The sequence below is a fragment of the Trematosphaeria pertusa genome (genome assembly GCF_010094035.1).
Source record: "Trematosphaeria pertusa strain CBS 122368 unplaced genomic scaffold BU26scaffold_23, whole genome shotgun sequence".
NCBI classification, from domain to species: Eukaryota; Fungi; Ascomycota; class Dothideomycetes; order Pleosporales; family Trematosphaeriaceae; genus Trematosphaeria; species Trematosphaeria pertusa.
In genome coordinates, this window is record NW_022987234.1 from 629,955 (window position 1) to 650,084 (window position 20,130).

General features: G+C 52.1%; 7 protein-coding genes across 7 annotated transcripts; 4 read left to right on the forward strand and 3 right to left on the reverse strand.

Annotated features, from left to right (window-relative positions):
* Positions 1-456: 456 nt before the first annotated feature.
* On the forward strand, positions 457-2,442 carry BU26DRAFT_175336 (PLC-like phosphodiesterase). Its single transcript, XM_033820321.1, has 2 exons — positions 457-784; positions 846-2,442. Exons 1-2 carry the CDS (start codon positions 775-777, stop codon positions 2,234-2,236), a joined length of 1,401 nt encoding a protein of 466 aa, XP_033676652.1. The 5' UTR covers positions 457-774; the 3' UTR covers positions 2,237-2,442.
* Positions 2,443-4,065, forward strand: BU26DRAFT_175354 (uncharacterized protein). The gene has a single exon (XM_033820322.1). It carries the CDS (start codon positions 2,649-2,651, stop codon positions 3,594-3,596), a length of 948 nt encoding a protein of 315 aa, XP_033676653.1. The 5' UTR covers positions 2,443-2,648; the 3' UTR covers positions 3,597-4,065.
* On the forward strand, positions 3,955-6,127 carry BU26DRAFT_175314 (carbohydrate esterase family 4 protein). The gene is made up of 4 exons (XM_033820319.1): positions 3,955-4,597; positions 4,649-5,496; positions 5,562-5,671; positions 5,721-6,127. The coding sequence occupies exons 1-4, from the start codon at positions 4,312-4,314 to the stop codon at positions 6,028-6,030; spliced, it is 1,554 nt and encodes a 517-aa protein (XP_033676654.1). The 5' UTR covers positions 3,955-4,311; the 3' UTR covers positions 6,031-6,127.
* Positions 6,128-6,441: 314 nt separating this feature from the next.
* On the forward strand, positions 6,442-9,045 carry BU26DRAFT_525150 (kinase-like protein). Its single transcript, XM_033830440.1, has 2 exons — positions 6,442-6,754; positions 6,810-9,045. The coding sequence occupies exon 2, from the start codon at positions 6,878-6,880 to the stop codon at positions 8,636-8,638; it is 1,761 nt and encodes a 586-aa protein (XP_033676655.1). The 5' UTR covers positions 6,442-6,754; positions 6,810-6,877; the 3' UTR covers positions 8,639-9,045.
* BU26DRAFT_175317 (uncharacterized protein) lies at positions 8,798-10,387 on the reverse strand. Its single transcript, XM_033820320.1, has one exon. The coding sequence runs from the start codon at positions 10,291-10,293 to the stop codon at positions 8,956-8,958; it is 1,338 nt and encodes a 445-aa protein (XP_033676656.1). The 5' UTR covers positions 10,294-10,387; the 3' UTR covers positions 8,798-8,955.
* A 601-nt stretch (positions 10,388-10,988) lies between these two features.
* On the reverse strand, positions 10,989-13,121 carry BU26DRAFT_440516 (ABC1-domain-containing protein; the record flags this gene model as incomplete). The annotated part of the gene is made up of 3 exons (XM_033824397.1): positions 10,989-11,133; positions 11,183-12,525; positions 12,573-13,121. 3 exons carry the CDS (start codon positions 13,119-13,121, stop codon positions 10,989-10,991), a joined length of 2,037 nt encoding a protein of 678 aa, XP_033676657.1.
* A 203-nt stretch (positions 13,122-13,324) lies between these two features.
* BU26DRAFT_585766 (FAD/NAD(P)-binding domain-containing protein) lies at positions 13,325-15,229 on the reverse strand (the record flags this gene model as incomplete). The annotated part of the gene is made up of 3 exons (XM_033834643.1): positions 13,325-13,799; positions 13,846-14,897; positions 14,954-15,229. The coding sequence occupies 3 exons, from the start codon at positions 15,227-15,229 to the stop codon at positions 13,457-13,459; spliced, it is 1,671 nt and encodes a 556-aa protein (XP_033676658.1). The 3' UTR covers positions 13,325-13,456.
* Positions 15,230-20,130: the final 4,901 nt, after the last annotated feature.

Here is a 20,130-nt window from a genome sequence, read left to right on the forward strand (position 1 = left end):
CGTCCCGCGCCTCCTCGAACGACTTTGCTTGCACCTTCCTCTTCGTTCGCGGCCCACCCACCACATATCGCGCGCGCATCATGTGAAACCTCTACACAATTGCCCTCTTATTTCACCAAGCGCACGCGCCGTTCAGGTGCTATTTCCAGCCGTTCTACTGGTCGTCAGACTGACAGGCCAGCTATCAGTCGCCTTCACATTGACAGCCGCATTGCCGCATTCGATCACCGTTCCGAGTGTTTCGCATAACGAACGAGCCTCCCTCTGCGCCACTCTAGGCATGTAATTGCCGCTGCAGCGACCCACCGCTCTTGGGCCATCACATGGATATTTCGCCTCGCGACCTTCTCTTTTGAGGCGTGCGGACTTCGGACTGGATGGCCGTTTAATCTCATGAAACAGCAATTAACCCAATCAGGCATGTGAGCGAAACACCACCCCATAAACCCTCCACTCAACGCGCCTCGTGAGAGCTGCACCCCGGAAACGAATCTCTAAGCTGCGGATCCTAAGGGAAGTTTAGCAGATTCGCCCTGCGAATGAGCGAAGGAGAAGAGGCCGCTGGACGGCGGGTGTGACCGATTAGGCGGGCGGGAGCTACAGTGCATCATGCGCTTGGTTTCTGGACCCCGGGGTGGATGCCCTCTAAATAGCGGGATTGTCCTGCAAGATGGAGGAGTTAGCAGTGCTGCCTTTCCTTCCTTTTGACTGTATAATTTGATCGAGTACGACCGGGGCCAGCCCCTGCGCGACACATCTTTCGACGTCGTCACTATGGGTTACGGTATGCTTCGATGCTTTTCGGAGCCAGATTCGCGAGGAGGACATATGCTGATCCTTTGTAGGCGGCTCTTTGACCCTTCTGAATGGGTCTCCGCATGACTGGACGTTGAGCGGACAGCATTCTTATCAAATGGATGCCTGGACCTGGCCGACCATCAGCGCAGGCAAAGCAGCGAGAGTCTACGTCGAATTCGGCACGAAAGGACACGCTGGGGATGATGCTGGGGAAGCGTACTATAACATTGCCGACACTGTGAATCACTTCCAAATCAAGGGTCGGAAGCCGTCTGATTATATGCTCACGATAAGTTTGGATGGCATGTCGACGAAGCAAAGCCAGCAGGGAGCGAATATCGACCTTGGATTCCGACATGATGCCGCGGTCGATTGGATCATGTCCACGGATGAGGCAGGAGATTGGTGGTCAAATAGCGGAATGACGACCGATTGGATGCAACAGGGCATGGGCTCTCTGGGCAACAGGACGCTCAAGCAGATTTGTATGCCCGGCTCGCACGACGCGGGAATGGGCACGTTCAAGGCAGGGACCGTCGGCGCTCATTTTGCAAATAGTCAGACCCAGTATCTCGACATATACGGGCAGCTCATGGCCGGTTCCCGTTACTTTGACATCCGTCCCGTCATCTCCAGCGGGCAATGGGTGGCGGGGCATTACAGCGAGGTTGAAAATGTCTGGCTGGGCGGCAATGGACAAGCCCTTTCCGATATGATTAAACAGATCAACGACTTCACGAAGCAGTATAAGGAGCTCGTTATTATCAACCTCTCCCACACGCTAGACACGGATAACGACTACAAGGACCTCACGCAAGACCAATGGAACAAGCTTTTCGACACACTCAAAGTCGTCAACAATCGTTTCACAGTCAACAACCCAGGCAAGGAGGACTTCTCAAACCACGTGCTAGGCGACTTCATCACCGACGGCGCCTCCGTCTTCATCGTCGCACAGCTGCCAGGCGGCATCTCGCTGGGCGACTACGCCAACCAGGGCTTCTTCAACCAGGACAACTTTCCTGTCTACGACTCTTATTCTAACTCTAACGATGTATCGAATATGGAGAAGGATCAACTGGCCAAGCTGAAAACAGAGCGCAACCTGGTCGCCAATGCCGGACAACGCAAAGACAAGTTCCACCTGCTCTCATGGACGCTTACGCAGCAAGCGGAGGACGTCCTCAACTTCGACAAGGCAATTATGAATTTAGCGGTTTCGGTCTACGATGATCTGTTTGTGAATGCATTCAATTCGTTCACGCCGGAGAGCCTCCCGAACGTGCTGTATATCGATGCGGTTGGTATAAGGGATAAATCGGTGGTGTTTCCTTACGACAAGCCGAGATCGGTTTCAACGAACTATGATATTGCGAGTCTCGCGATTGCGGTCAACAATGCAATGGCGGGGAGGAACGGCTACATAACGGGAGGGTAGGACGGTGAGCGGTGGAGGTAACGAGTGTTTCCTTTCGATACCCAACTTTCAAGCTCGAGCTCAATTCTCTTGCACCAGAGGCATGCGATTTCGGAAAGCCGCGTGTGATTCCGCTCACCGGGCAGAAGTGGCAGTGTCACCCCTGAGCACCAGGTGCGATTCCGAGTGCGATTCCGACGCCGTGCGACGCACCACGCAGCTGAAGAAAGCGCATGCTTCGAATGTGATGATTCGAATGATTCAAGAGTCTCAGCGAAACGTGTTCCGCGGAGCAGTGAGCAGACGGCAGATCCTCGCGCTTCGCTTTGCTTGTGTGACTTGGTCCTGCTGCTTAAAATAAAAATGCAAGCGACCCCACGGGGCTGGCTGGGCGGGCTGACTAGTCGACAGCGAAGCTTTATGATTGCTGGACATGAACGCCTCGGTCGAAAGTTCCGCGCCAGGTGGTGTGAGGCCAGGAAGGTGGGAAATTGCAGCTTGCGACAACAAATGGGCCGAGTGGAGGGCAGAAGCTTTTCTGGACTGGAGCCTCGCGCATCGCCGGTCAGCGGAACGCTTGCCTGCGACCAAGCGACCAAAGAGGGGAAATACGAGGACGCCTTGCCATACGTGTATAAGGAAATATTGCTTTCTAGCTCCACCCGATTGCCAGCGGGTTGTTCGATGGCATGACTTGCATTGTACTGTATTGATGATCAGCACGGCAGGTGGTATCGCTGGCATCGCTGGCATGGAGCCTCGTACCGTAGACGAGGTGGCACCTCGTACGAAAGGCGTATCGATATCTCCCCTTCTCGTGGAACACGTGGTTCGCTCTCCACCGACCATTTCTCGCGAGCAGTGGAAGGTTACTCAACAATTGGGCTGCTCAGCGATTTTCTTTGGCCTAGGATCAGGGGCTGAAACGAGCGCGGTGGTGAGTGGTGTGGCTTTAATTCGGTCAAGGAGGGGGCTGTGTTGGTCTCGGATGCTTCTCATGCGCGACATCACCTCCTGCGTACACACAGTATGTACAGTACCGGTATTCTTCATGCTTGAACCTCCGCAGTTGCCGAACAAGGCAACAAACATGAGGAGGCCTGTCGGGCATCCCCAGGTTCCGCACGCTCAACAAGCATCTCCAAGCACCCCAAGAGCCACGCGGGGTGAGCACCACGGGTGTCGGCACCGCTTGTTTACGTCGATAGCGCGCAGGATTCGCGAGCCAGAAAGCCATCTCGTCAGCCACTGGTGCCATTACCACGCCCGTCGCTACGCTAGCAGCTTTCTCCTTTGTCCCTCAACGCGAGGGCATGGCTTTGGCAATGACGAAGCCCACGGAAATGAGAGGCCCTCGGCCACGGAACCGACGGGTGTTTGACCACTCAACAGCCTACTTGCCGCGGCGTCATGTTTCCCCAGGATTCATCAACAAGACGCTTTCGGAAAGCTGTCCAAGCAATATCGAAACGCCCAAGCAGCCCGATCCCCTATTACACTTCCTCGGCGATAAGGCTTAATCCACGCACAGTATTCCCAAGTCAGACAACCATGCACAACTCTCCTTGCCAAGCCCGGAAAGCGCTTTGGAACATGCCAGGTTCCTGCATCTCGCGGGTGCCCGTGCCCCTTGCGAGGACGGCCTGCTCCAATCCGGGACCCGGCCCACTCGAAGCGATCCCGACCACTGGGCCAGGCAATACGTAGCGGGAATGGCGTGGGTGGAGGCCCCAGGCCCGCAGCCTAAAGGGGCACAAAAGCTAGGGTACTCGGCCCTGGGCCAGACAAGGGCCACCATCCGCCGTCTCTCGTTAGGCTGCAGAGCGAGTCAAGATTAGCAGCTGGCGGCGTCCAGGGTGTTGTCCGCGGTAGATCCTCACGCCTTCTTAAACGTTCTGCAGCCCAGCACCTCGTGATCCTTTCCTTTCTGCACCTCACCACCTTTCCCCGTGTGGCCCACTCTCGCTTTTCTTCATAAAGACGTCTTTCCGTGTGTAGTCCATTCCCTTGGCTCACACCAGTCATTCGCTTTTCGTTTTACCCTCACCCTACATATAGTACCCCCTAATCCGTAATATATTTCCACTGCATCCGATATGCACTTCTCAGCTGCTCTCGCTGCTGTTGCGGCGGTTGCGCCGCTCGTTGCCGCCCATGAGGGTCCCGCCATTCCCAGGATCCAGGGACTGAACATGAGGGACTTGAAATCCCGGGACATGCTGAGCAATTTGAAGGCCCGCGTCGCCGAAGCTAGTCAGCAAGAAGCCCGCGAGGCCCACGAGAAGCGCGAGACTTTGAAGGCCCGTCAGGGAGGCACCGATGGCCAGTGTGGTGGCTCATTCGGATCGTGTTCAACCGGGTATTGCTGCTCAGAGTCTGGCTGTATGCTTTCCACTCTACAACTTTTCGTGCCTCATCACTGACGCCATATAGGGTGTGGTAACACTGCAGACTACTGCTATTCTCCTGGCTGTCAATACAAGTACGGCCCGGGCTGCCCTGAGAACCAAACGCCTGCTGGAACCAACACCTCAACCGTCGCTCGTACTAAGCTCGGCTCTGTTGCCTACGGCGGAGCTGGTATCTACAGTTGCGTGACGCCAGGTACCATAGCTCTTACATACGACGATGGCCCGCAGAAGAACTATACGAACCACATCTTGGACATCTTCAAGTCGTACAATGCGAAGGCGACCTTCTTCATCACCGGCAACAACCTTGCCAAGGGCGAAATCGACACCGATGCCGACTTCACAGCCACCATTAAGCGCATGTACTCCGACGGCCACCAGATCGCCTCGCACACCTGGACCCATCTGGACCTGAGCGCCATCAGCGCCGTCGACCGCAAAAACCAGATGTACAAGAACGAGATGGCCCTGCGCAACATCCTCGGTTTCTTCCCCACCTACATGCGCCCGCCGTACTCCAGCTGCGACTCTCCATCGGGCTGCGAGTCTGACATGGCCAACCTCGGCTACCACGTTATCTACTTTGATGTCGACACGGATGACTATGAGCAGGACGACCCCAAGAAGATCCAGAACTCCAAGAACTGGTTCCGGGGCAACATCACGGCCGGTGGCGCCACTTCGGCCAGCAGTGACTGGCTTTCTATCTCGCACGATATCCACGCCCAGACGGCGTACAATCTGACCGAGTACATGCTCTCCACGCTCACTGGGCTCGGATACAAGGCCGTCACGGTCGGTGAGTGCCTCGGCGACGCGTCCTCCAACTGGTACCGCAGCTCCTCTTCCGGCGGGGGGGCGACCACTACCGTAAGCAATACCTTTCCTACCGTCTGCTTAACATAAACCTCGATCTAACATTTCTGGATCTCAAGAAACCCGCTTCCTCCACCAAGGCGACTACAACGAAGACTTCCTCCGCCCCTGCTTCCACTGCGACTAAGAAAGTGACGCCGGATGCTACTTGCGGCGGCACCAACGGATAGTGAGTTACTCCCTCCCGCCCCGTTCAACTGGATATTAACATGGCATAGCACTTGCTTGGGCGGCGCCTTCGGCAACTGCTGCTCCGTCAACGGCTGGTGCGGCTCCACCAGCGCTTACTGCGGCACCGGGTGCCAATCCGCCTTCGGCACCTGCGGCACTGCCACTTCGACGAAGACTTCTACGGCCCCCGCGGCCTCTGGCACAAAGGTGTCGACTGATGGTACCTGCGGCTCCACGGCCGGCACGACGTGCAAAGGCTCGACGTTTGGCAACTGCTGCTCACAGTACGGATGGTGCGGTTCTACGACTGGGCACTGCGGAACGGGCTGCCAGACTAAATATGGCACTTGCACGTAAACCGGTTTTGCTCGTGGTTCTCAGTGATGGGGTTTCCAAGGTTGCATGGCACGAGGCGCGTGGGGACAGAAGTGTGTTATTAATTGACGAGCGTATGAGGGTTGTAAAAGTGACATTCTCGTATGGTCGGTCTATGCCTGAGGTAATGGGTGTGTAGTATATAGCAGGAGACGCCAATTGTCAGTGCATAAAACTATCGCCTTTCTGATAGAGTTGGAAGAGGAGCGGCAGTGATGATGCCAATAGTGGCGAGGCGTGAATGTGTGGGCGATGATTTTCCGGGGTCTCGGAATCCGGGGAAGGCGCGAATCACACGTCCGCAAATGGCAAGGCCCAATTCACATGGAACGAACGCCAAGGCACTAAAATTAAACTTGGACGGAGCCTCCCCTCTGGCCTTAACTTGTCCGCCTTTCTTCTTACACCGCCGCTGACACTCGCACACCACCTCCTGAACTCTGCCAGCCAGGACCGACGCCTGGCTATCCTCACGCATCCAGCACCTACCGTCATATCTCCATCTATGGGCTCTGCTTCCAACACCGCGACCGCTTCCTTTGCCCTGGGCTGCACCCTGGCTGCCTCCGCGATCCCGAACGCTGTTTTGACTTTCGGCCTCTCCAAGATCCACGCGAGCTTTGCCTCGCTGCTGTGGAGTGTACTGGCGGGAGGGCCGCCTTGAGCACTGGGCGGCCGGTAAACGCAACAGATATTGAATTTGGATGTGCGCGATTTTTCTGGGCATTCCGGCTTCGCGATTGCTGACGCGCATGGGCTAGAAGCAAGCGGAGGCTTGATCTCACGCGCAACACACCTATTTTTACGCGTCGGCGGTCCGTCCGAGCACATGGCGCGCTTGACCTTCGACCATGATGAGGCGCACCCCACGGGAGGGAGCGTGCAGAATGGCGTCGGCCCTACGAAGAAAGACACGGACGTCTTCCTGAACGGAGCGGGGGCGATGGCCATCGATTCCCCGAAATCGCCCCTCAAAACGGGTACCCCGCCTATTACGATCGCCTCGCCGGTGCCGAAGCGTCTGGTACAGCCAAAAGCAGAGCCCAAGGAGCCAGGGCACGCAGACAAGCTGGATTTCGACGCCGTCATGAAGAAGGCTCAGAAGAACAAGCGCAAGAAGAAGAAGGGGCTGAAGCCTGCGCCTGCCATGAACACGGTTCGGGGCTTCGAGACACCCGTTGCTTCTGGGGAGGAGTCCGATTTCTCTGTCGCGACCACTCCACGTCTTGGTGCTTCTCTTTCTGCGCTTCCCAGTGTTACCAGCAGCCCGGCCCTGAGGCCGGCGTCCGCTGCTGGAGGTATCACCAACCTCAAGCAGCATCTAGAAGCCCTGAACATCGGTCCGCGCATTGACTCTCCAGTCAGAGGGGTGTCGAATGGCCTGCTCAGGTCCGGATTATCCAGCAACGCAAGCGTTTCTGGCCTCGAAAGCGATAGCGACCGGACTGAGATGGACAGTTACGAGGTCCCTCTCGAGGAGGACTTCGTTAGTCCCGATGTCCGCTCGAAGCCCTCGACTATGGTCACAAGCAGCGTCACACGCAAGATGACCGCAGACGATTTTGACACTCTGACTTGCCTTGGTAAAGGGAGTTATGGCACTGTCCTCCTGGTGAAGCAGCGAGCCACCGGCCGCCTCTACGCGCAGAAGCAGTTCAAGAAGGCTTCCATCACCGTGCGCAAGAAGCTCATCGAGCAGGCCAAGACTGAGCGCTCCATCTTGGAGAGCGTCAACCGACACCCGTTCATCGTCAACCTGTACTACGCTTTCCAAGACCACGAGAAGCTCTACTTGATCCTGGAGTATGCCCAGGGCGGCGAGCTTTTCCACCATCTAGCGACAGAGCGTATGTTCACCGAGGATACTGCCGCGTTTTACATGGCCGAAATGGTGCTCGCTCTCGACTACCTACATCGCACTGTCGGCATCGTCTACCGCGACCTCAAGCCCGAGAACTGCATGCTAGACGCCGAAGGCCACCTTCTCCTCACTGACTTCGGCCTGAGCAAAGTCGCCATTGAAGAAGATGCTACCTGCCGCTCCCTTGCCGGAACCATCGAGTTTATGGCACCAGAAGTCCTTCTCGGCAAGGAATACGGTATGGCCGTCGACTGGTGGTCCCTGGGTGCGCTTGGCTACGACCTCCTGACCGGCTCACCCCCCTTCACGGGCAACAATTACACTAAGATCGAGGAGGGCATTCTCCGCAAGAAACTCGCTCTCCCGTACTATATGAGCCAAGACGCCAAGGACCTTCTTACGCGCCTCCTCCGCAAGGAGCCCAAGAAGCGGCTCGGATCCAACATGCCCAAAGATCTCACTACCATTAAGACCCATCGCTTCTTCCGTAAGATCAATTGGAAGAGACTCGAAACTAGGGAGCTTGAGCCTCCGATTCAACCCCTGATCACGGATCCGGAACTTGCGGAGAATTTCTCGACCGAATTTACGGATGCGGCTTTGCCGAGCCCGGTGATGAGCAGGAGGGGCACCTTCGCTGAAGCAGATTGCATAGAGAAGGATATGTTTGGAGGCTTTAGCTTTGTGGCTAGTCAGAGCCTGTTGGATGAGGGCGTGTTTGGGTATTGACTCTCTATACGATTCTGGCATTTTCGGCTCGGTGGAATCAGAGGATGGTGTAATAACAGGGCTCTTTGGACGGCTAGAGTCCTGGCTCGGCGTTCTTGTCTACGTGCTTCATTGTTGGTTCTTTTGCATAAGCGCTACGTTTATAGACATGTTAATAGAAGTGTCCGTCTTCCTCGTTTCGAGCACCCGTAGATTTGGTCTTCCTACCCGAGCCTCACGCTAAATGCTACGGTCGTCATAATTGTTTTCCCATCCTAAACGCTTATCGTCGAGTTCCACGGCCTAGCACGGAGGTATCCTCTCGATGAGCAGCTTCCCTACCACTCCACAGTAACAAGCCACCCATCTCTCAATACCTTCCCCTCCGCATCCACTCCACCCCAAACAACCACACTCGCCCCATCAACCTCCGTCCCCTTCGCCACCGCAAACCTACTCCTCTTCCCAAGCCCCTTCTCTGGCAGTCCCACCTCCCTGTCCTCGTCATCTTTCGCATCCACGTATTTATATCCCACCTCCGCCCACTCTTCCTCATGCGTATCGCGCTTCATTCTGCTCCTCATGCTATCTTTCGTCGCAGCCGCGCTGGCCTTTTTGGGATGTAGTTGCAACGCCCATATGTCGTCATAATACGTCGAGTTTTCGCCCTCGCCGCCCACAAGAAGGAGGTAGTGTCGTCCCTGGCCTGTCGTCACCCCTTCAAGTCCAGCATGTGAGCGTACCTGCCTCGCCGAGCTATCAGCCGAAGACGATATCTCGTCCCAAGCCCAGCCGCTGGTCAAAGGCGTAGTGCCGCCCTCTGCGTGTTTCCAGACGGGCGACACGTCGAGATACCGTATGGGGTCGGCGCCCGCGATCTCTCCCTCGCCGGCTTTGCCTCCGAAGCGGTATAAGATGTTGCCTACGAGCGCCATGCTGGAGCCTTCGCATGGTAGGCCTGGGGGAGTGGGGATGTTGGACCATGTGCGTGACCGCACGTCGAAGGCTAGTGATTCGCTCATTAGCTCCCCGGTTTGCAGATTCTTTCCGCCGACGACGAAGAGGGTGCCCCAGGAATCCGGATCAGCGGGCTCTGGGACATTTTTCGCTGGGTCGACCGGCTGCTGCGGTGCGCGTTCCTTGTACGTTATGTCCTTTGGGCCCGGGAACTCTGAGCTCGCGCACGCATGCCCCGCACAATGGCTCGGGTACAGAGTATCCGGTGCGGGATCTAGATACGTCCACGAATTCCTCACCGTATGAAATATCCAAACCCTCCCGTTCTCATTCTCCACGCCCTCGCCACCAAAGATGTATACACTATCCCCAATAACCACACTTGTGTGTCCCTTACGCGGCGCCGGTACCTCTCCGTCCGGCTGTTCCGGTCTCGCGGCGATAGACGTGTAGTCTGCTTCTAGGACGCCGCTTGAGGGAAGAATGACAATGTGCATGGCATTGTCAGCGAGTTTCCCTGGTTCGCTTTCGCCGCCGAAGATGTAGGCGCGGCCTTTGACCACGGAGAGGGTGTGTTGAGCGCGCGGCAGCGGGCAGGAGGTAATGTGCGTGAGGTGCGCTTTCAGCGGAAGAGCCGGATGTGTTACGCCCTTTATGAGGGCTGCGGCGCCGGAGAGAAGATTCTCGGCGGCGTAGGCTACGCCTGCGGCGGCTTCCATGGTGTGCTGTGGTGATGTGGGAGGGCCAGGCAATTGGAGGCGAAGCTTCTGAAAAGGGATCCAGAACAACTGTTAAAGGAAAAGGTGATGAGAGGTAAGATATGGAGGGGAGACTTGGTGCCCAATTATGTGTATGAGGTGAGGTGTGATTGCTGCTTACGGAGCTGGAGCTGAGCTTGCCCGCTAAGATGACGTATTGCACCACCACCCCGCTAAGCACCACGTGCAGCCCCGACTGGCGCACTGTGAGAACAAGTAATAAAGACTTCGGTCTCCAGAAGACAAAAACCCCCTCACAGTACTCTCGTCTTTACCTCTATGTGTATCATGCCCGCTCAAGCGCCCGAACGCCAAAAAATGCTGCAATCCAATTGAGCTTAGAGCCGTCTTCCATGGCTGACGAAAACATGTTGCGTAAAATGGACCCTGTTACTCAGGGCAGGGTGTCGCTCCTATGAAGCCGGATCCGCTTGTACATATCATGCCACGAGAAATATGTATATCTGATGAGTGGCGTGAGTAGGGCTTCGGTTCGTCTCGGCCGAGGCCTATTGGGATAGTCGAATACGATGGATGAAAATTGCGAGGCGAAAGGGTAACATGTCTGAAGCTGGGATTAGATGTTCGGCGACAGCTGGTCGTATTTGACGCATCGTTCGACCTAGTCGATATCAGCAGAATGGCCGATTAGTACATTACACTTCACTCACCGATTCAACAGAGGCTTGCAAGAAGCTGCGAGCTTCAAGACCAGCCCAGACCCGGAGCATGGAGAAATCACCACCTCTGATCATACCCGCGCCGCTCTGGGCGCCCAGTTGCCGCAGGATTGGTAGAGCGCTGAATCATGTTAGCAACGCCAGTGTCATGGCATGTCAGGGATACCTACCCTGCAAAAAGATCCAAATTTGGGTTTAGGCTCCTACCGATGCCCTCCAGTAGCAGGATGCTCAGCACCACATTGACAAAGTCGCCCTCAAGTCGGACATGGTGCGTCCGTACCATGGACAAAACCTCGTTGAGGATATCTCCAATCTTGATGTTGCCCAACGCGAACGTCCGGCTCTTCACCCCTAGGACCAGATGCTGCATGCGGAGAGCGAATACCTCGGCATCAATGACCGCCTCAGGCTGTCTACACCGCTCGACCATAAGGTGGCCGGCCTTGTATCCGTCAAACTCAGCAACTGCTTTAAATAGATCAAGGAAGTTCGCCCTGTTAGTTGCATTGAGTTCGGTAACAAGACCGGTATCGATGAAGATGATCTGCGGCCGATATCCCTCATGATCGATCTCCTCGAGCCGCTTTCTCCATTGCTGTGGATCCTTCTTGTAAGGTCGCAATCTTCGAAGCACCTCTTCGGTCACGTCTGGTGAATCTTTTGGGCCTGTTGTCCTGTCTTCTTTACGGCTGAGGATGGACACGTCTAGCTTCTCAGGCTTGTAGAAGCGCACCATGATGTTTCCAGGATGCAGGTCGGCATGAATGAAGTTGTCAATCAGGACCATGGTCAGGAAAGCATTGAGGCCTTCGTTGGCAATATCCTCTTGGAACGGGCCTCCGCCATTCTGCAGGAAGTCTTCAAGTGGTATGCCTTGAGCGAACTCCTCGATCAGGACGCTGCGCGTCGTGTACTCGGTATATGGATATGGGAACCATGCGGTGCTTCGGTGCTTGAAGTGCTGTCGGAATAGAGTCAAATTGGCAGCTTCAATGCGCAAGTCCAGCTGCAGCCTCATCATCTCACCAAATTGCTTGACCTCATCAGGGAAAGACAGCCATTCCATGGTGGGGATGGCATTGATGACCGCAGCAAAGAAAGCCATGATGCGCAAATCTCTGCGCACCACCCTCTCGATCTTTGGGTGCAACACTTTGACTGCGACGTGGCTCGACGGCACCCTGTGTGGGATATTTTTCAGCGTCACGTCGACGTTCTTCCTTATCCTCTGTCGCAGGTTGGGAGGTTCCAGCTCGAGACGCTCCTGGTCCAAGGTTGCGAGGTCCGGCTTCAGCTTTGCCTTGTATACCTGAGCAATGGCACCTACGCCGAGTGGTTTCTCGTCGAACTCGTCAAATATGTCCTCAAAGCGCCGGCCATCGAAAGCCCTCTCCACAGTTTCCTTCGTCCTCTCGAGCGAATGTGCGGGAGCGTTGGAATGGAGCGTCGACATGGTCCGGCAGAGCTCTGTGGGGAACACATCGGAGCGAGATGCGGCCCATTGCCCCAGCTATGCAAGATCAGCGGGGCTCCGTGCGGCGTATCCCAAGCTCTCACCTTTATGTAGGCGGCGCCGGCGCGCTCCATGGATCTCACGAGGAAGCTGTACCACCAGAGCGTCCCGCTTCTCTCGTTGTCCCTGGCCGGCTGCCTCCTCCCGAGCCATATCGCCGGCACGGCAACCAACACGGGCACGAAGATGATGACCAGGTGCAAGAAGCGCAGACCGGTTGCTATCGGCTCAATTATGTACAGATCAACGAAGAAGTATAGCGAACGCCGGTACTTGCTGGAGTTTTGTATCGCTTTCGGAACCTGCTCTTTTAGCTCCCTCCTCGACACGTCGAGCATGGCCTCTTCGTGCGTTTTGCCATTGTCCGTTTCCTCGTGGCTTATCTCCACAAACGCGAGCGGGCTCAGGATCGCCGCGCCAGCTCCCGACCAGAGGATCGTCTTGCCAGGAAAGCGAGGGGTCGCGAAGTGCGTGCGGATGAACGAGGAGCGGCCGGACGCGAAGGGGCGCGTCGACGGGCGGAGCACGAAGGCAGAGGATTGGCGGAAGTGCTGGCGGAGACATTGGCGGCCAAGCCAGAAGGCCGTCCTCATCGTAGAGATGCAGATGAATTGGCGCGCAGCATGTTCATGAGCGTGCCAGACTGAGCCCCGGCAAGAAAGCCGCGGCCCAGACGTCATTAAGTGTAGGCCTAATGGGAGCGATTGATTGGCTGGGTGGCCGATTACGTGAGGTGGCTGGGGGGAATAATGTGGCGGTGCAGCAGGCCCATGCCAAGCACGTGCATCATCCATCACTCCTCCACCAGCATCAGCCTTCAGCATTGAAACAAATCCACCGAGCTACTACCTAGCTACACACATCGACACAACAGGCTCTGCTTTGCACCTCTCCCTCTCCCTCTCCGAGCGTGTATCGCCGACGCCCTCTACGCAGTGACGAACCCCCGGAACCCGTTGTCAAGCGCTTCCCGACACTCCTGCTCGTACAAGGGGATGCCGCCCGCGTAGTTCAGCTGCTCACGCGGCTTGCCCGGCACATTGGCACCCATATACCACGACGACGTGCCCGGGAACAGCGTCTTGTCCGACAGCTCCGTGACCCTGCGGCGCCACCCCTCCTCGGCCTCCCGCGTCGCATCGCAGTACTGGATGTCCTCGTCCCGCAGTTTCTTCATAGCATCAACGATCCAATCGCCCTGGCACTCGACGCAGCTTGGCCCGTTGCTAAAGGCTGTGGGGCCTTGGGCGCCGTAGAGGAAAAACATGTTGCTGCCGTCGTTAGTCGCTCCTTCCCACGTCGAGCCGCAGCACTCACGGGAAGCCAGCACACGTCATGCCCAGATACGACCACGTTCCCGTCTTCCACTTCTCCGACAGCGGAACGCCATCCACATCCTTGAGCCCCATGTTCTTCATCCCGCCAGTCACCGAATCAAACCCCGTCGCCAGTGCAACAACGTCGAATTCGCGGTGTTTGCCGTCTGCAGTCTTTAGGCCCGTCTCCGTCACTTCGACGATCGGCGTCTTCTTGATGTCAACCACGTCATTCTCCGCTCTGTCAAGCATCTCGTAGTAGTTCTGCTCCAGGCTGGGACGCTTAGTTCCGAACGCATGCGGTGGTTCAACCGGCGCCAGGATATCTCTCTTCCTTGGATCCGAGATCCTTGCACGAGTCTTCTTCGCCCAGAAGTCGTACGCCGCGCGGTTGGCCTCCGCGTCGAACAGCAGATCCTTATAGTTGGCCAGCCAGAACTCGAACCCTCCATTCTCAAAGCACTTCTCGTAGAAAGCTTCGCGCGCCTCGGGAGTGTCGTCATACGTGTTCTTGTCAATGAAATCGTACTGGAAGCCCGCAAACGTTGTCATCCGGTTCTTGTATATCTCGGGATACTGAGCCTTCCGGTCCATCTGCTCTTCCCTCGTCAGGGGCTTCTGTTGCATGGGAAGTGCAAGATTCGGAGTTCGCTGAAAGACCGTCACAGACCCTGCAGTCTTTGCCGTCTCTTGCGCAATTTGGACTCCTGTAGAACCAGTTCCGATGACCGCAACGCGCTTGTCTTTGACATCAACACCTGCGTCTGGCCAGAATGAAGAGTGGTGGATCTCGCCCTTGAACCTATCCAAGCCTGGCCAGCCTGGGAAGTGACGCTTGGCCGCGAACCCAGTCGCCAGCAGCAAGTATCTCGCCTTCGCGGTGCGGCCATCTTCCGTCTCTACGATCCACTTCGCCGACGGCTTGTCGAACTGGGCGCCTACCACCCGGGTGTCAAACGCGACATCCTTCCTGATACCAAGCTTTTGATCAACGTGTTCGAAGTACTTGCGGAGTTCCGCGAAGCCAGGATATCGCTCAGACCATGTCCAGTCCTGCAAACATCACCGTCAGCTTGTGGACACGAAGGATGGTCGCACAGCACCCTTACCTTCCACACTTCAGGGAGCGAATATTCGTAAATCGGAACCTGGGTGTCAACGCGAGCACCTGGATAGCAATTCCAATGCCAGATTCCGCCTAGGCCCTTGCCAGCTTCGTAAATTTTGCACTGGAAACCAAGTTGGCGTAGTTTGTGCATCAAGTATATCCCACCAAATCCCGCACCGACTATCAGAACATCGGTCTTAAGGTTTTTGGAGTAGGTGTCATTGCTTCCCGTGGCTTGCGGGCTCACAGCACCGATGTCCGTCCGGAAATGAACCATAATGAACTGTGGCGAGGCGGCAATCCGCAGTCCGGTATGAAAAAGAAGAAGAAAAAACTAATTGATGCACGACACAAAATGACGGAGCTCGCAAAAATATATATATATGTAGCACGACGCGGCGGGACCCCTCCTGCACATCACCTCGACTACCCGGACGCAGCATCCTACGCAGCCAATTGCTTGGCCACCCCAGCCCAGTCCAATCACGCTCTGGAATTTTTCCTTGCAATTCCTAAGTTTCAGACGGGCCCCTCCGTCTGCTCTTGGGCCGTTCGCCCTACTAGATCGCAGCTTTGATTGGGAGCATCTTCACCAGAGCCATGCTCATCCATACGCGTGAAGGCGGAAACAGTCCGGGGGTTGTACCACCCTGCCATCAAGCAACTATCCGAACTTTTAGCGTTATAGACCACTCCGCTTCCGCAATGCGGGGTACCCCGCAGATCCCCTAAGCTCCGGGTTATCAATCAACCTCGCGTCCGACTAGCCGCTTCTGGAACATCCCGACCCAGTTTGAGTGGGTGCTGAAAGGCTACACATAGCATTCCCAAATCGTGAGCGTCGGGCCCGGATCCTGCAATTGCCGACCTTCCGTTCTTGGGGATCCCGGCCAATCATGGCAAAGGGAAGAGTTGATGTCTTGAGGGGGCCGGGTCGCGGAAGGTCAGCCGAGGGTACAGAAGAAAACGGAGCCGCAGTTTCAATTGTGACCATGCTCATGTGTTTGCTTGTCGAATCCCTCAGGGCGGCCACATCGCTGGATGAACGGAGAACTGACTCAACGAGACCGACGTCGCCGGAAGAAAGCCCATCCTCACTACGTACCGCAGGTTCATTGATCAGGTCACCACAGTCTTGGCAGTTATCATAGATGGGAGTTGGGCATCGGCAATAGATCTTCGATATAGGTGGGTTACTCCTCTCCGGCTTCAAGTGCCCACTCATATGATCCTATGACGCTTTCCTCTTCTTCTGCCCGTAAAATGTACCCGCCATCAGCACCGTTACACATAATCTCGTAAAGCCCTTGACTATATCGTACTTTGAGCACGCGGTTATGTAGCTTCTGCTTGACCTTTATAGTCGGGGATCCTAGATCCGTAGCGATTCATACTCGCAGCTCGTTGCATTCGGCATAATCAAGCCATTTGTAGAAGCCCACTAAGACTGGAACGCTCGCTAAAGATTAAACGTCTCACCGCCATCATTCGGCCACTCTAAGGCCAAGGTACGCTCGAAAACAATATCGGGTTTGTTTATGCTATAGGCTTCAGTACGGCAGCCTCCCTTTAATTCTCTCCGACGACGTCATGGCCCTCCTGGAGTACGATCCAGTATGCGAACACTCCGCACTTGTCCTTGACACCAGCTACCTCACTCGAAATGCCACGGTTCCCGACCTAGCCATCGTAGGGTTCGGACCGCAGTACTTGGGAACTATAGAATCGCAATCTAGAGCAGTAGCTAGAGTAGTAGCTAGAGTCTATGGAAAGGCGACTTTATGCCTTCGCTAGAAGAGCGTGAGAAAACTGCATAGCATTGGACAGACCTACGACAAGTAGTCCGACCCGGTAATAGAGCTGCGCTGCTAGCGAGCCTATGTGGAGGCTATTAGACTTGTCGAGCAGGCTGCGAGAGAATTGCGACTCGAGAGAGTAGGCGATAAGTAGAGCGATATAGAAGGACTAAATTGCCCTGCTCGCTATATTAACTAAAACGCAACAGAGGAGGAAAGAGTGCAGGCGCTTAAGACTAGCACGAGGCTCCGTAAAGTCTATCGCAACCATGTAGTCTCGGCTATCTTTACTGCGAGAGCGCTGTTCTACACTCTTCTTAACGAATAAACAGCGTAGGCTAAGGCGATGTCGCACTTTTTTGTTCTCGCGACAGAGGCTCTTCTATTGCGCTTTTCCATCTTCTCCCCGAGCTCGTATCGGGGCGAACCCGGAGGCGAAGCACCTATCTAGCATAAGAGTATCTATTAGTTTCTACGCAACCAAGGTAAGGCTAGAACACTATTCTTAATATCTATTATAAGTAGACCTAGAAGTACGTAGAAAACCTTATTAATTATATAATCTAGAGCTTAAGTATAACGTACTTTATAATAGTCTAGTTTAGAGATTTACCTTAAGTTATATAACCTTGTTACGTAACCTAGCCTAGCGCCTTAGCGCTTAGCACCTCTGTATATAGAGCCTCTTAGAGCATTCTTCTACTTCTTACCTTTAGATAGCTAAATTTAATCTAACCTACTCTACTAGCACCTTTTATTCTTATAGCTTATAGAGATAGTACTACCTATAGCTAACTTATCTAGCTAGATATTTAGAGACGCTTATAGTAGTAGAGACTATAAAGCTAGCTCTTATATTATCTAAAGGTTAATATCTCTTTAGCTAGAGATAGTAGTATAATATTAGACTAAACTAAGTAGTCTTATAAGAAGCGTTTACTAATAGCTATACTAAGAATTAGAGCTATAAGAGTCTAGTTACTTACTCTAAGAATTAAAGCTATAAGAGCTCTAATTACTTACCTCTCTAGCGCTATATAAAACTACTAGTAGATCTAGTAGGTAGTAGAAAAGATACTACTAGTAGTAAGCTAAAGAGAGCTATAAAAGCTCTATATATAGAAGAACTTCTATAGAACTTCTATATATAGAAACCTCTTTCTTATTTTAAAAATTAATAATTCTCTATTTTACTAGTAGAGCTAATAATTAGCTACTACGCTAGTAGCTAATACTCTCTACTTCTTAAATAAGAAGCTATACCTAAGTTAAACTACCTAAATACTATAGATAAACTACCTAAATACTATAGATAAACTACCTAAATACTATAGATAAACTCTTATAAAGTAACTCTAGTAGTAAGACTCTAGTTATATAGTATCTCTTTACCTTAATAATTTTTAAATTCTAGGTAGAGAACCTACTAGCTAGTTACTTAAACTAATATTATTATTATAAATTACCTATTTAATAATATAATAGTTTAGTTTAGAGATTTACCTTAGGTTATATAATCTTAAGTTACGTAATCTTATTACGTAATCTAGCCTAGCGCCTTAGCGCTTAGTATCTCTGTATATAGAGCCTCTTAGAGCCTTTTCTCTACTTCTTACCTTTAGATAGCTAAATTTAACCTAACCTACTCTACTAGCATCTCTTATTCTTATAGCTTATAGAGATAGTACTGTCTATAGCTAACTTACCTAGCTAGGTATTCTAGAGGCGCTTATAGTAGTAGAGACCGCGAACCTAGCTCTTATATTATTTAAAGGTTAATACCTCTTTAGCTAGAGATAGTAGTATAATATTAGGCTAAACTAAGTAGCCTTATATAATAGTCTAGTTTAGAATTTACCTTAGGTTACATAACCTCGAGTTACGTAATCCTGTTACGTAACCTAGCCTAGCGTCTTAGCGCTTAGCACCTCTATATATAGAGAGCTCTTAGAGTATTCTTCTACTTCTTACCTTTAGATAGCTAAATTTAACCTAACCTACTCTGCTAGCACCTCTTAGCCTTATAGCTTGTAGAGATAGTACTACCTATAGCTAATCTACCTAGCTAGGTATTCTAGAACGCTTATAGTAGTAGAGACTACAAACCTAGCTCTTATATTATTTAAAGGTTAATACTTCTTTAGCTAAAGACGGCGGTATAATATCTAGCTAAACTAAGTAGCCTTATTAAGAAGCGTTTACTAATAGCTATATTAAGAATTAGAGCTATAAGAGCCTAGTTACTTACTCTAAGAATCTATTAACGTTACTAATTAATTACTTACCTCTTAGCGCTATATAAGACCTACTAGTAGATCTAGTTAGCGGTAGAAAAACACCTTTAGTAGCGAGCTAAAGAGAGCTATTAAGAGCTCTATATATAGAAGAACTTCTACAAAACTTCTACGTGCGAAAACTTTCCCCCCTCTTTTATAAATTACGAAAAACTAATAATTCTCTATACTATCTATAGAGCTAATAATTCTCTACACCGCTAGTAGAACTAATAACTAGCTGCTCTACTAGTAGCTAAATACCTCCTCTCTTTGCTTCTTTCTTAATTAAAAAGCTAAACAAATCTAAACACTATAGAAGAACTCTTGCGAAGCTAGTCTAGAGGTAGAACCTTAGCTCTATAATACCTCTTTACTCTAACAGTTCTTAAATCTAGAGTAGCGAACCTACTAGTAGAATATACTAATTAATATTTCTATTATAAAAACTCTGTTTAGTAACACGACGTAATAACTAATAAGAATTAAAATAATAACTTTAACTAGAAGCTTGCAAGGCTCTGCTAGAGCTTAGTAATACTAGAGCTATTATTAGCCTTAGGTTTATTTATACTCTCTACCTCTACTAAAGAGCTTTAAGAGCTCTTTCTAGAAACGCTAGCTAAAATTATTAATAAATTAGTTAGCTAATTATATATATAATAGGTATATAAATAATAAATCTATATATATTACTAGATTACTACTAACGCTCTTGCTAAGAGAGATAACGTATACGTAAAAAATCTAATATAGGCTACTATTCTAGCTAAAAAGAATGCTAAAATCTAGTAACTATAAGTATAATTAATCTACTCTAGAGACTAGCCTACTATACTAGTTTAACGCGCAACGTATTTCTCTATAATACTAATTATACGTAATTTAAGCGCGTTACTACTAGAGAATTTAATTCTAGGTTCTTACCTTTCTATATACTAGCTAGCTATACCTCTAGTGTTATAAGCGCGAAAGAGCTAATTAACGCGCTTTACTAAGTTTCTAGATTTACTCTTATTATTAGATAGTAAGAGTGTTACCTTTAAGTAGTAGAGAGATAGCTTATATAATAAACTTTAAGTAAACTAGAATTAGTATACTAGAGATAC